General features: G+C 37.5%; 1 protein-coding gene across 4 annotated transcripts in view; it reads left to right on the top strand.

The window, feature by feature from the left end:
• The window catches only part of GRID2 (glutamate ionotropic receptor delta type subunit 2), a 1,502,079-nt gene that overhangs the window by 1,151,489 nt on the left and 336,157 nt on the right, over positions 1-14,433 (top strand). For all 4 annotated transcript variants that reach the window (XM_080647673.1, XM_080647670.1, XM_080647671.1 and 1 more), the window contains one exon: positions 12,737-12,875. In XM_080647673.1, the coding sequence (XP_080503799.1) occupies positions 12,737-12,875 (139 nt within the window). The remainder of the gene's footprint in view (positions 1-12,736; positions 12,876-14,433) is intronic.

The raw sequence follows: 14,433 nt of genomic DNA, 5'->3' as shown, positions 1-14,433 counted from the left end.
GCTCTATCCACTGAGCCAAACCGGTTTCGGCGAAACCTATATAATTTTATCAACCAATGTCACCTCAATAAACTCAATAAAAAAGAAAGAAATTTATGCAAAAATAAATACGTACTAAATAAATAAATAAATGGGATCGATACCATAATCAACTTCCGAGAGTGAGGATGGGGTGGGGTGGAGTTTTGGGTATTAGAAGAAAGAGAAACACTGCAATAAATGTCTAAGACAGTGGGGGAGAGAATTTTGAGAGAGATGTAATATAACTGCAGGCTATATATATTAAAGGCTCATTTGAAGTTTGTGACTATGAATTTAAAACTACCTGCACATTTTTATGTTATTCCTCAGATATGTTCACCTGCACAGTTTATACACAGAGCAGGAAAGGAGTTGGATTTAACTTCATATGGGGCTCTGCTGAGAGGACTTCAGAGGAGTTCAATATAAATGCAACGAATTGATTTTAACAAGTCACTGAACTTAAGCTGTGTAAGAGGGAAGTATATCTAAGCAGGTAGAAAGGAATAGTGAAAAGGTGGTAGGGTCAATAGATCTTAGATAGATCTTGGTGGGACTGCAGATTTGATAGAGGGAGGAAACTCAAAAGTAGAAGATGGCATAAGTGAGTGAAATGTTTGAAACTAAGATTCTTGAGGGGGTAAAAAGTTATTGTTAATAAAGTTTGCATTCCTTAAGATAAATATAAAAGCCATGCTATTTGCATTAAATACTAGTAGAAAATAACTATAACATCAGTATGATATAAATAAAACAACATTATTAATTCTGATTCATTTCTGTTGCCTGCCATAAGGAAAATGAGCTTTGCCTTGCCTTTATAAAAATCCTATATAATAAAAGAGTAATATGCAAATTAACCATCACTCCACTACACCGACAAGCCACACCCACCAGCCAATCAGGAGTGAATATGCAAATAAACCCAACCAAGATGTCTACGGCCACAGAGAGCAGGAGGGAGGCTTTGGTTTCCCTGGCAATGGAGGAAGGCAAGCTTTCTGCACACCCTGGCCAGCCCAGGCCTCCACTTAAGGCTACAAAGTTTCAATTATAGAAGATACATAAATCCCAACAGAAATGGCTGTTGCCTTGGAGCAAGCAGAAGGCTTGGCTCTGCTCCAGGCTACAAAGTTTTAATTGTAGAAGATAAATAAACCCCCAGATACCAGGGCCTCCGCTTGGGTGGCCAGGGGGCATGGCCGGGCTGCAAACCACCACAGGCCCCTCGCCCAGGCCACCTCACGCCACAAGGGAACCCCCACCCTGATCCAGGACACCCTTCAGGGCAAACCAACTGGCCCCCACCCATGCACCAGGCCTCTATCCTATCTAATAAAAGAGTAATATGCAGATTGACCATCACTCCAACACACAAGATGGCTGCCCCCATGTGGTCAAAGATCCTGCCCCCATGTGGACACAAGATGGCCACCACAAGATGGCCAGCAAGGGAGGGCAGTTGGGAGGGACCAGGCCTGCAAGGGAGGGCAGTTGAGGGCGATCAACCCTGCAGGGGAGGGCAGTTAGGGGTGACCAAGCCGGCAGAGGAGGGAAGTTGGGGGTGACCAGGCCTTCAGGAAAAGGCAGTTGGGAGGGACCCAGGCCTGCAGGGGAGAGCAGTTTGGGGGTGACCAGGCCTGCAGGGGAGGGCAGTTGGGGGTTACCAGGTCTGCAGGGGAGGGCAGTTAGGGGTGACCAGGCCTGCAGGGGAGGGCAGTTAGGGGCAAACAGGCTGGCAGGGGAGCAGTTAGGCATCAATCAGGCTGGCAGGGGAGTGGTTAGGGGGTGATCAGATTGGCAGGCAGAAGCAGTTAGGGGCAATCAGGAAGGCAGGCAGGCAAGCAGTTGGGAGCCAGCAGTCCTGGATTGTGAGAGGGATGTCCGACTGCCTTTTTAGGCCCAATCCCGGTAGGATCGGGCCTAAATGGGCAGTTGGACATCCCTCGAGGGGTCCCAGATTGGAGAGGGTGCAGGCTGGGCTGAGGGACACCCCCCTCCCCGGTGCACGAATTTCGTGCACCGGGCCTCTAGTAGATTCATAATCTTAAAGAAATGTGGTATCACCAAACTGAGGCTTTGTTCTTGCTATGATAAAATAATACTAAAGATAATTTTAAATGAAACAACTTCCTCAACATAATACAAAATGATTTGATTTGATTTTTCCCTACCACCTAAAGCCCTCTGTTGTACCAATGATAGACATGCCACTTTATAGAAACCTGCCCTACCTTTCAAAGCTATTCGGATAATGGATCTACTGACCTGTGGCCAATGGCAAACCATGTACGTAGCTCACATGCCCCTCATACCTCTGCACACTCCCCCAAGGAAAAAATAGTAAAACATTTACAAATCTGATTACAGTCATTCTCTCAATTTGACTATTTATGAATGAGCTTCAAAAAATTGATTAGTATGTAAATGGGACTGACCTACCTTAAGCATTTGGGAGATATTTACATTCTCTCCAATCCCTAAATATAGAGCACTGCCCTGGCAATGACTAATTTCCAACAATATCCTTCTGCATCTTTTCTAAATTATTTTGTAAGTGTGAAACATTCTAATATTTATTGACGCTCCAAATGACCAGGTTAGTTGAACATATTTAGTTGTCCCTAATATTGGAAGTACTTGCTATGTGTTTTTAGACATTTTTCTAAATAAGCCAATAAGGAGCCAACTCTTGAAAAAGGAATGTTTATAGGAAAAGGTAGCAATTTTTGTTCTTCTTTTTAAACCATGTTTCATAAAAGAGTTTCACAGTCCCAGATTATATAATAAACACTTTGTGAGTTTATAAACCTATGAAAAGCTGATTTACCAAACAGTCAAATTGTAAACAATTAATTACTCTTCATAGTTTTAGGCAAACACAAAGATGTGTATATACTCACACAGAATTAGACTTAGAGTGATAAATTGTTGCCTGATTCAGATGAAATTATCAAGCTTCATAATCTTGCCTGAGGGTAATACATTGTTTTATTCCTTTAACAAATTGTATAAGCAAGATAATATATACAGTAGCAAGGTTGACATATTTTTTGATGTGGCAAATGAGTCGCATCAAAATGCGAATCTGTGTCAAAAAGATTTTCCTTACGACAGAGGGGTCACTTGGAAAATAGAAATTTCACATGCTTCTGCAGAATGATGTAGGCTCACACTCCCTGGCAGGGGGAGCGGCGGGGGGGGGGGGGGGGGGAATTGGAATTAAAACACACAGCTCTTGAGTTAGACTTTTGCTTACCCTGATATGTCAGAAACTGCCAGTCTAATTTCTGCCATGCCTTAGCAGAGTGAGGTTGTGTTTTTAATTTAACAGATAAGTTTTTGTCTTTTATCTGATTGTCTCTTCTAGCATCCTGAACCTATGAAAATACCATTTGTTTCCCTAAATGTGTACATAAAGAAAGGAAAATAATGGTCTTTGTTAAACTCATGCTTTTCTCTTCTTTCTAATTTTATTTTGTTTTTTAAATGGAAAAATATTATTTACATACAGAAAAGTGAATAAAACTTAAATGTGCTGCTCAATCAGTTATCAGCACTAGAATGCCTGTGCAATGACTACCCCAGGAAAGATAGAATATTACCAGCGACATGGCACCCATTGCCCTGTCCCAACCATGATTTTCTAACTCCAAAGGTAACCACTTAAGGGATAGCACTGCTGTTCACGTTGCTTGCTTCTGTAAAACTATCATACAGAAACTATCATGCATTTTTGTTTTGTATTGTTTTGTTTTGTTTGTTAATCCTCACCCATAGATATTTCCTCCATTGATTTTTAGTGAGAGTGGAAGGGAGAGGGAGAGAGAAGGGGGGTGGGGGGAAGAGAGAGATGTAAGAGAGAGATGCATTGATTGGTTGCCTCCCACATGCACCCCAACCAGCACCACGGATTGAGCTTGCAACCGACATATGTGCCCTTGACCAGGAATCAAACCTGAGACCTTTCAGGATGCCGGCCAACACTCTAATCACTGAGCAAAACTGGTTAGGCCTGGTATGCATCCTTTTACTCAAAATCTAGTTTGATCCCAGCCAGCGTGGCTCATTTCAAAGGAAGTTACAGTTGGATTCCCAGTCAGGGCACATGCCTGGGTTGTGGGCTAGATCCCCAGTGTGGGGCATGCAGGAGGCAGCCAATCAATGATTCTCTGTCATCATTGGTGTTTCTATCTCTCCCTTTCTCTCTGAACTCAATAAAAATATACATTTTTTAAAAATTTAGTTTGTGAAATCTATTTATGGTGTTATATATAAATGAAATCTATTCATTTTCATTTCTATGTAATATTCCACTATATAAATATACCAGATTTTATTTATACATTCCACTCTTCAAGGATGTTTAGGCTGTTTCCAGCTTCGGGCCATTATTAATAACTAGAGGCCTGGTGCACAAAATCCGTGCACCAGGGCGGGGGGTGTCCCTCAGCCCAGCCTGCACCCTCTCAAATCTGGGACCCCTCGAGGGATGTCCAAATGCCCATTTAGGCCCGATCCTACTGGGATCGGGCCTAAACAGGCAGTCAGATATCACTCTCATAATCCAGTAAGGCTGGCTCCCAACTGCTCGCCTGCCGGCCTTCCTGATTGCCCCTAATCACTTCTGCCTGCCAGCCTGATCAACCCCTAACCACTCCCCTGCCAGCCTGATTGATGCCTAACTGCTCCCCTGCCAGCCTGATTGCCCCTAACTGTTCTCCCCTGCAGGCCTGGTCACCCCCAACTGCCCTCCCCTGCAGGCCTGGTCACCCCTAACTGCCCTCCCTTGCAGACCTGGTCCCTCCCAACTGCCCTCCCCTGTTGGGCTGATTGTCCACAACTGCCCTCCCTTGCAGACCTGGTACCTCCCAACTGCCCTCCCCTGCGGGCCATCTTGTGTATTGGAGTGACAATTTGCATTACTCTTTTATTAGATAGGATAGAGGCCTGGTGCATGGGTGGGGGCCAGCTGGTTTGCCCTGAAGGATGTCTGAGATCAGGGTGAGGGTTCCCTTGGAGCATGGGGTGGCCTGGGCGAGGGGCCTGTGGTGGTTTGCAGGCCGGCCACACCCCTCAGCAACCCAAGTGGAAGCCCTGGTATCTGGGATTTATTTATCTTCTGTAATTGAAACTTTGTAGCCTTGAGTGGAGTCCAGGGCTGGCCAGGGTGTGCAGGAAGCTTGGCTTCCTCCATTGCCAGGGAAACCCAAGCCTCCTACTCGCTCTGTGGCTGCAGCCATCTTGGGTGGGTTAATTTGCATACTTGCTCCTGATTGGCTGGTGGGTGTGGCTTGTGGGTGTAGCTGAGGTACAGTCAATTTGCATATTACTCTTTTATTAGATACGATGTTGCTATGAACATTCCTGTGTATGTCACTTGGTACACATATTCCACTTTAGAGTATGTACCTAAGAAATGAAATTTCTGAGTCTTAAGATATGCATATAATGGTGTTTATAAATACTGCCAAATTGTTTATCAAAGGGATTAAACCAATTCACAATCCTAACAACAGGGTACAAGCATTCTGGTAGCTCCACATCCTTGCTAACACTAGATATTGTCTATTTTTTTATTTTAATCATTCTCGTGGCTCTGTAGTGGTATTACATTTTTCTTTTGGTTTGTATAATCTTGATAACAAATGAGATTGCTACCTTTCCACATATTTATTGGACTTTTGATTATCTTTTATGAAGTTTCTCACCCATTTTTTAAAATTATTATCTACTTTATAAACGTTATTAATATATATTGATGGATTTTTGTTAGCTATGTGTATTGCAAATATCTTCTCCTGTGGCTTGTATTTTTTATTTTCTTAATGCTGTCTTTTAAACTATGAAGTATTATTGTAGTAAAATTTATCAATCTTTCCTTTAGTGCTAATGCATTTTTTACTCTGTTCAAGAAGTCTTTACTATCCAATCTTGTGGATATAATGGATATATTCCTTTTTTTAAAAATCTTCATCCAAGGATTGCTGTGGGTTTTTTGTTGTTGTTGTTGTTGTTGTTATTGTCTTATTGATTTTAGAGAGAGAAGAAGGGAGAGAAAGAGAGAGAGAGAGAAACATCAATGTTAGAGAGAAACATCACTTGGTTGCCTCCCATACATGTCCCTACCAGGGATCAAAAACCCAACCTAAGTATGTGCCCTGACTGGGAATCAAACCTGCAACATTTTGTTGTATATGATGATGCTCCACTGACTGAGTCACCCAGCCAGGGCATGGATCTATTATTTTATATTATTTTCTAGAAGTTTTATTGTTTATATTATATATATATATATATATATATATATATATATATGCTACTTGGTATTGATTTTTATATATGTTATAAGTTATTATACAAGTTTCATTATTTTTCATATATATCCAAATTGACCTAATAATACTTATTGAAAAGACCTCTCTTACTGTACAGTACTGCAGTGCCAGCAGGGAGTAAATCACATATTAATTACACATGGATAATTTTCATGGATGTGGTCTATCCTTGCACAAATAACACACTGTTTTAATTACCAAGCAAAAGTAGAGTCAGCTAGAACCAGTCTTTTCTTCTTCTTGGAATTGTCTTGGCTATTTTTGTCCTTTTGAAATTTCATAAAAATTTTACATTCAGCTTTTCTATCTCTCTTTCTTTTCTTCCTCTCTCTCTCCTCCTCACACAAAGAACCTGGGATTTTTATTGGCAATTTACTGAATCTATAGATCAATTTGTGAAGATTTTATATCTTTATAACACTGAGGCCTTCAATCAATAAACATAATATATTTGTTCATTTTGTTAACCTTATTTTATTTCATTGAAAGGCATTTTATAGATTTTCATTTAGAGGTCTTTCACCTTTATTCCCAGGTGTTTGATGTTTTTAATTGCAAATAATATATATTTTTAATTCCACATTTTAAAAGTTTGTTGCTGATATATACATACTAGTATATGGTTGATTTTTTAACACTTTACCATAGAAAACTAATAACTAGCTTAATTTTAGAACTTTATCCTGTATTTTCTTAGACTTTCTACATACATAATCATATCATCTCCAGTTCATAACTTTTATTTCATTCTTTCCAATCCTTAGTATTTTTAGTTATTTTTTGTCTTGTTGCACCACATTGTTGAGTACCTTCAATTGAATAGAAGTGATAACAGCTTGTAGCCTTTAGATAGTTTTTAAAAATACTTATTTATAAGTAATGATGTTTCCTATAGAGATTCTGAAAATACTCTTTGTGAGACTAAGAATAGTTCTTTTATTTCTACTTTGCTGAATTAATTCTAGGTTTCTTTTTTAAGAATAGACATTGACTTTTATCTGCCCCTTTTCTGCATCTACCAAGATGATTATAGGATTTTATTCCTTTGTATTGTTAATGAAGTAAATTCCAGTGTTGATTTTTGAGTGCTAAACCAACCCTTGCTTTCAGATAATAAATCCAATATGCTACTTATTTATTGCAATTTTCACTTTGCTAATTTATGTTAAGTCTTTTGTATCTATAGTCTTGAAATACTGGCCTGTTATTTTCCTTTCTTGGAATGATCTTGTCCGATTTTGTTATCTAAGTTGTGCCTTTTCTATAAAATGTATGGAAAGTTGTCTTGCTTTTTTTCTAATATCAAGAAAACTCGTGTAAAATTAGAGTTAATTTTACCAGAACATGTTATATTTTTCCATGTAAGGTCTTGAGTTTTTTGGTGGGTAATTTTTAATTATGGATTCAAAATCTTTAATAGTTATAAAATCATTCAAATTTTCTATTTCTTTTTGTGGCAACTTTTCTAGGAATTTGGCCATATCATCTCAATTTTCAAATTAATTGGCATAAAATTTTACTGAGAACTTCCTATTTTTATCCTTCCAATGTCTATAACATCTGCAACAAAGTACCCTTTTTCCTCCTATTATTTATTTTTTGTGCCTTTACCTAATTTGGTGATCAATATTAATAGTTTTAAAGGCCTTTTCAAGTGACCAAACTACTGTTAGATCAACCTTCTCTATTGTATTTTTTGTCTATTTTATTGATTTTTGCTCTTACATTTATTCTTTTCTTTTTTTAAAAAAAAATATATTTTATTGATTTTTTACAGAGAGGAAGGGAGAGGGACAGAGAGTTAGAAACATTGATCAGCTGCCTCTTGCACACCTCCAACTGGGGATGTGCCCGCAACCAAGGTACATGCCCTTGACCAGAATCGAACCTGGGACCCTTCAGTCTGCAGGCCGACGCTCTATCCACTGAGCCAAACTGGTTAGGGCTTATTCTTTTCTTATTTACTCTTTCCTTGCTTCTATGTTCTTTAGGTTGACCTTGATTTAAACTTAAAATTGATGAGCTCATTGATTTTTAGCCTTCTTTTCTTACACATTATAGGCAAGGAATTTCCCTCTAAACACAAAGTTAGTGGCATCCCATCAGCTATTTAAACACGGAGTTTTGGTATGGAGTATTTTTATTATTATCATATTCAAAATATTTTATTTCTCTTGTGATTTTTCTTTGATCCGTGGCTTAATAGATTTGCAACTATTGATTTCTAAGCACATGAAGATTATCTGGTTTTCTTAGTCCTATCCTCATTTGGCAAGCCCTGGGCTTTAATTTTTATAGCCACTTAACCTTTGAAGGCTTTCAGAAGCATTACTCAGCTTCTCAGTCTCTTGGCTTCCTCATGATAAATTGGCATTTATCCTTCTGGGAAAAGTAGTTCTAAATATAAGGTCACATTTATGAGGTATATTGTGTTGTTTTTTTCTTTGAGATATTGGTCTCCTAATTTTCACTGCCTCTTCAGCTCTTAAATGCATTACACGTTCAATTTTTCTAGTTGCTCTCAGTAGGATTATTCAGAATTTCCAAAATTGGAAGTCAAGACTCCCATTACTTTTAGCATTTAATTTGTAAGTGCAGATACCAAATAAAATATTATTTTATTTAGATTCTCCAAAAATATTTGAGTTACCCAAAGTGCAGATTATATGTCATGGATGAAGAAAGCTCAACAAATATTTTTTAATATAAGTGCTATCAACTCTATTAAAGGTTGAACTTTATAAAACTAACCTTCAATTAGCCTTTTCAGTCATTAATTTTTGTTGCATTTTTATTATGCACATCTTTCCACGTTTAGCTATCATTTTGTTCATATTTTATTATTTTTTCAATTAGTCATTTTGTCCAGGAAGTTGCCATGTAGATAAAAATATTTTCTTATGCTTTATCTTTAAAAAGTTGGGTCAAAATTTTCCTTAAAGAGGAAAATATCTGAAATACATTACAATTGCTTTTGAAAAATGTGTATCAGATATCAGAGGTTAGCCTGTTCTGAGTATATTACATCAGGAAAATAGCCAAATGGTATATTTGAACTACACTGAAAATTTAGATATTACAGAGTGAAAAATAATGATTGGCATAAAAATCTGCCTGATATTATAATTAATTGAATCCTGTTAAGTCATTCACATATTGATGGACCTAAGCAAATCTAGTATTATATGTCCTTAATTTATTTTTAGTATTAGCAAAAGCCTAATTTCTTTTAAAAGTATTATTAATTTTATATAAAACATATATTAATTTAATAAATATTTACCTACCTGATAGGGGAGAGAAACTGTTCCTATATCAGAAACTATATAATGAAAGAGAAAAATAAACAAAAATATATATATAATATGGTAAGATATGACTTTTAAAAGATAAGGAGATTGCCAAGAAACCAGAAACACCAATCAGAAAGGACATATGCACCCCTATGTTCATAGCAGCACAATTTACAATAGCTAAGATTTGTAAACAACCTAAGTGCCCATCAGCAGATGAGTGAATTAAAAAACTGTGGTATGCCCTAACCGGTTTGGTTCAGTGGATAGAGCGTCGGCCTGCGGACTCAAGGCTCCCAGGTTCGATTCCGGTCAAGGGCATGTACCTTGATTGGGGGCATATCCCCAGTAGGAGGTGTGCAGGAGGCACCTGATCAATGTTTCTCTCTCATTGATGTTTCTAACTCTCTATCCTTCTCCCTTCCTTTCTGTAAAAAATCAATAAAATATATTTAAAAAAAATAAAAACTGTGGTACATCTACACAATGGAATACTATGCCGTTATAAAAAAGAAGGAACTTTTACTATTTGCAACAGCATGGATGGAACTGGAGTGCATTATGCTAGGTGAAATAAGCCAGTCGAGAAAGATAAATATCACATGATCTCACTCACATGTGGAATATAATGGTCAACATAAACTGGTGAACAAAAATAGATCCAGAGACAAATAGAAGGGGAGGTGGGTGGGTGGGGGGATTAGAGAGCAACCAAAGGACTTGTATGCATGAATATTAGCATAACCAATGGACACAGACACTGGGGTGGTGGGGGCTTGCCTGGAGTGGGAATGGCTGCGGGTGAGGGGTCAATCAGGGAAAAAAGAGACATATGTAAAACTTTAGACAAAAATAAAAAAATAAATAAATAAACGATAAGGAAATTGCAAGTATGGGGTTGTGGGGAGTTATTTTCAATATATTGGTAATAACGTGTTTGTGAAGAGTATTATTGAGCAGAAACTTCAATAAATTGAAGGGAAAAGTCATTTTAATATTAAAAAGATAATTCCTGGCATAAAACATTGCAAGTGCAAGGGTCCTATGACAGAAATCAACATGGAAAAAATTGCAAGAAGGTTATCAAGATAGTGGAATAAGATATAAGGTAATGAAGTTAACCTTATATTAGGTCATATAGGCACTGGTATGCTTTGGTAGAGATTTTGGCTTTTTTTTTTTTTTTTTTTTTAAGACTGATAGCAATCCACTGGAAGTTTTGATCAGGGGAATATTGTGATCACATTCTCATTTTTAAAGTGCATAGAAGGAGACTTGACTTGGGGTAGTCAGCATATAATACAATGTACAGATGATGTGTTGTATAATTGTGCACCTGAAACCTATATAATTTTGTTAACCAGTGTCACCCCAATAAGTTCAATTAAAACACACACACACACACACTGAGTGGCCAGATTATTATGATCTCTGAACGCATAATAATCTGGCCACTCAGTATATATATATATATATATATATATATATATATATATATATATATATATTAGAGGCCCGGTGCATGAATTTGTGCATGGGTGGGGTCTGGCCAGGGGGAGGGGACATGGGCGGTTGACCGGCCTGCCTGCTGGTTGAACTCCTGGTCGAGGGGACAATTTTCATATTAGCCTTTATTATATAGGATATACTCTGAATGGCCAGATTATTATGCATTCAGAGATCATAATAATCTGGCCACTCAGTGTATGTATATGTGTGTGTGTGTGTGTGTATATATATATATATATATATATATATATATATATATATATATATATTTTTTTTTTTTTTTTTAATGTGCACCATGGTGATAAAATTGGGAGTGATAGTGCCCAAGATGTAAACAGTGAATCATTTAAATGGTTTAGCAGTACAGTCAAAGAAAAGGTAATAGAACTGGAATTGATGAGATGAGGTAGGATTTGGTATGTAGTTTGAAGGTAAAGGTGACTGGACTTGCTACTGAATGAGATGTTGGAAAATTCCTAAATATTTGGTCTAAGCAAAAAAGTGAAGGGTGGTGCTATTCCTTAGTGTGGACTGGAGTGTGAATTTAGGAGTGAAAATAAAGTGTTTTGTTTTAAATGTGATTTCTGAAATATCCATTAGATTCCAAGTAGAAATCATGTAAACATCCTATCTAATAAAAGAATAATATGCAAATTGACCATCACTCCAACACACAAGATGGCCGCCCCCATGTGATCAAAGATGGCTGATTGTGAGAGGGATGTCCGACTGCCTGTTTAGGCCCAATCCCATGGGCAGTCGGACATCCCTCGAGGGGTCCCAGTTTGGAGAGGGTGCAGGCTGGGCTGAGGGACACACACACACCCCTTTCCGTGCACGAATTTCATGCTCCGGGCTTCTATTTATCTATAGCTTTCTAGAGAGAGTGGAGCTTGAGTGTTATCAAAATATACTGTGATAATATTCAAAGTTAGGGGACTTGAGATTAGTTGGGGTGGAGATGCAGACAGAGAACAGATGCAATCTAGAGAGGAAGCCCAAAGGCACTCCAACATTTAGAAGATGGAGAGGAAGATTCTACAAGATCATAAAGAGTAACTAGTCAACTAGGAGAACAACCCATATGTGATGCTGCTGAAGCCAATAGTAATATATGTGACCCCAAGATCATTGGTAACCTATGATCCTAGGGAACTTAACAACAACAACAAATATTCGATATTACTTATTGAACTAGAAGTCTGAAAAAGTTGTAATAAACAGAAGCAAAATAGTATTTATATCACCTAACTAGTGAATAATTAAGTGTATATCTGTGGTTATAAAAAGAGGGTAATTAATTCTAGGGTTGAACAAAAAGATGGAAGAAATATCATTTAAACATATTATACTAAATGTTTATCATACTTCTTTTTGACTGGATCCCACATAGTCTCATAAAAGAGAATTAAATATGAAGTAATGAACATAAGCAAAATACTGAATTCTATGCTGATGTTATGTGCAAAGATTTATCACTACTTAAGAATTGACTTGATATTGAATGTGTATGACCTCAGAATTCTCAATTAATACTTGTTGATGTTCTCTTATTCTCTTTGCTTCTTTCCACAGGTGGGGAGGTCCCATACACAACGCTGGCTACCCGAATGATGATGGGCGCTTGGTGGCTATTTGCTTTGATTGTCATTTCATCTTACACAGCAAACCTTGCTGCTTTCCTCACTATCACCCGCATTGAAAGCTCCATCCAGTAAGTAGACAAAGATTCCAGTAGACACAAAGCATGGTAAATGACAGGAGTGCAAAAGCATTTAATACATATATGGCTTCTGATAATAAATTTATGACTTCCCTTTGAGTAAAGGATTAACTTTGAAATGTATAGATATCACAAGATAGTCCAACTCCTGAAAATATAGTATTAGTAGAGGTTTTTGTAAAATAAAATTCTGTGAGTAATTTGAACATTGCTTCCCACATTTTTCTGAAAAGATAACAAATATTCAGAATTTTAAACTCCACAATGTATGACTATATCTGGGCAGCATTGTAAAAATGAAGAAAAAAGGAGTAATACTAATATATATATACTTGATATATATATATATATATATATATATACATATATATATATATATATATATACACTTGATATATATATATATATATATATATATATATATATATCAAGTTTAATACTATCGATCTTTGCCTTGAGTCTGTCTCATTATTCACAGTGTGAGTAAATAGACAAACATTAGATGACTAATTGATAGATTGATGATAGGTACAGAGAGAGAGATGGAGAAAGGGGGAGAGGAATAGAGGGAGAGAGAGAAGCTATCCAGATATAAAACAACTTTCTGTTTATTTCTTTACTGCATTATACCTAACTAGAGGCCCAGTGCACAAAATTTATGCACTCGGGAGGGGGAGGGTCCCTCAGCCAGGCTTGTGCCCTCTCTCCGTCCAAGAGCCCTCGGGGGGATGTCCAACTGATGGCTTAGGCCTGCTCCCCGTGGGCCGGCTAAAGCTGTCAGTCGGACATCCTCAGCGCTGCCATGGAGGCAGGAAAGGCTGCCGCCACTGCCACTGCACTCACCAGCCGTGAGCCTGGCTTCTGACTGAGTAGTGGTCCCCCTGTGGGAGCGCACTGGCCACCAGGGGGCAGCTCCTATATTGAGCGTCTGCCCCCTGGGGGTCAGTGCACATCACAGTGACGGTTTTTCTGCCATTCGGTCAATTTGTATATTAGCCTTTAATTATATAAGATGTAGCCATTAAAACTGTTGTTTTTCCAGCTGCAATTGTGGTAAATTGTCATTAACTATGATGCACTCACTTAAATCCTAAAAGTTACCGGAGTCAATGTTCTATATATTATTTTAACAAAATTTCCCTGAAAATATTTTATTCATCCAAAGACAAGGTAGTTTGACTTTTCCTAAAGTTGAAGAGCATTCATTTCTCAGCAAAACCAACAATTCAAAATTATAATAATCAGATTGATCAAGGAATTCATGGGGATTTGTTGTTTTTAAAATAAAACATATGAGTTCTTGTCTTAAAATATGTAAATGAAGTCTGTTAGTCACAAACTATTATGTGATATAAACAATACTAAAAATAAAATACAGAATTATTGCTCTCTAAAGAACTAAGTAAGGTATTTTTGATTGCTTGTGATATACAAATTAAATCCCAAAGTCAACTAATAATGACAATAGACAGTAAATTTTTTTATCCATTTACAAAAATGGTATTTCCAACTTCTCTCATGAAATCATGCTCCTCAAGTTGTTTTCACA

Source organism: Plecotus auritus (assembly GCF_963455305.1).
Source record: "Plecotus auritus genome assembly, chromosome: 1".
NCBI classification, from domain to species: Eukaryota; Metazoa; Chordata; class Mammalia; order Chiroptera; family Vespertilionidae; genus Plecotus; species Plecotus auritus.
Note: the sequence above shows the minus strand (reverse complement) of the source record. Positions and strands in the feature narration are given on the sequence as shown.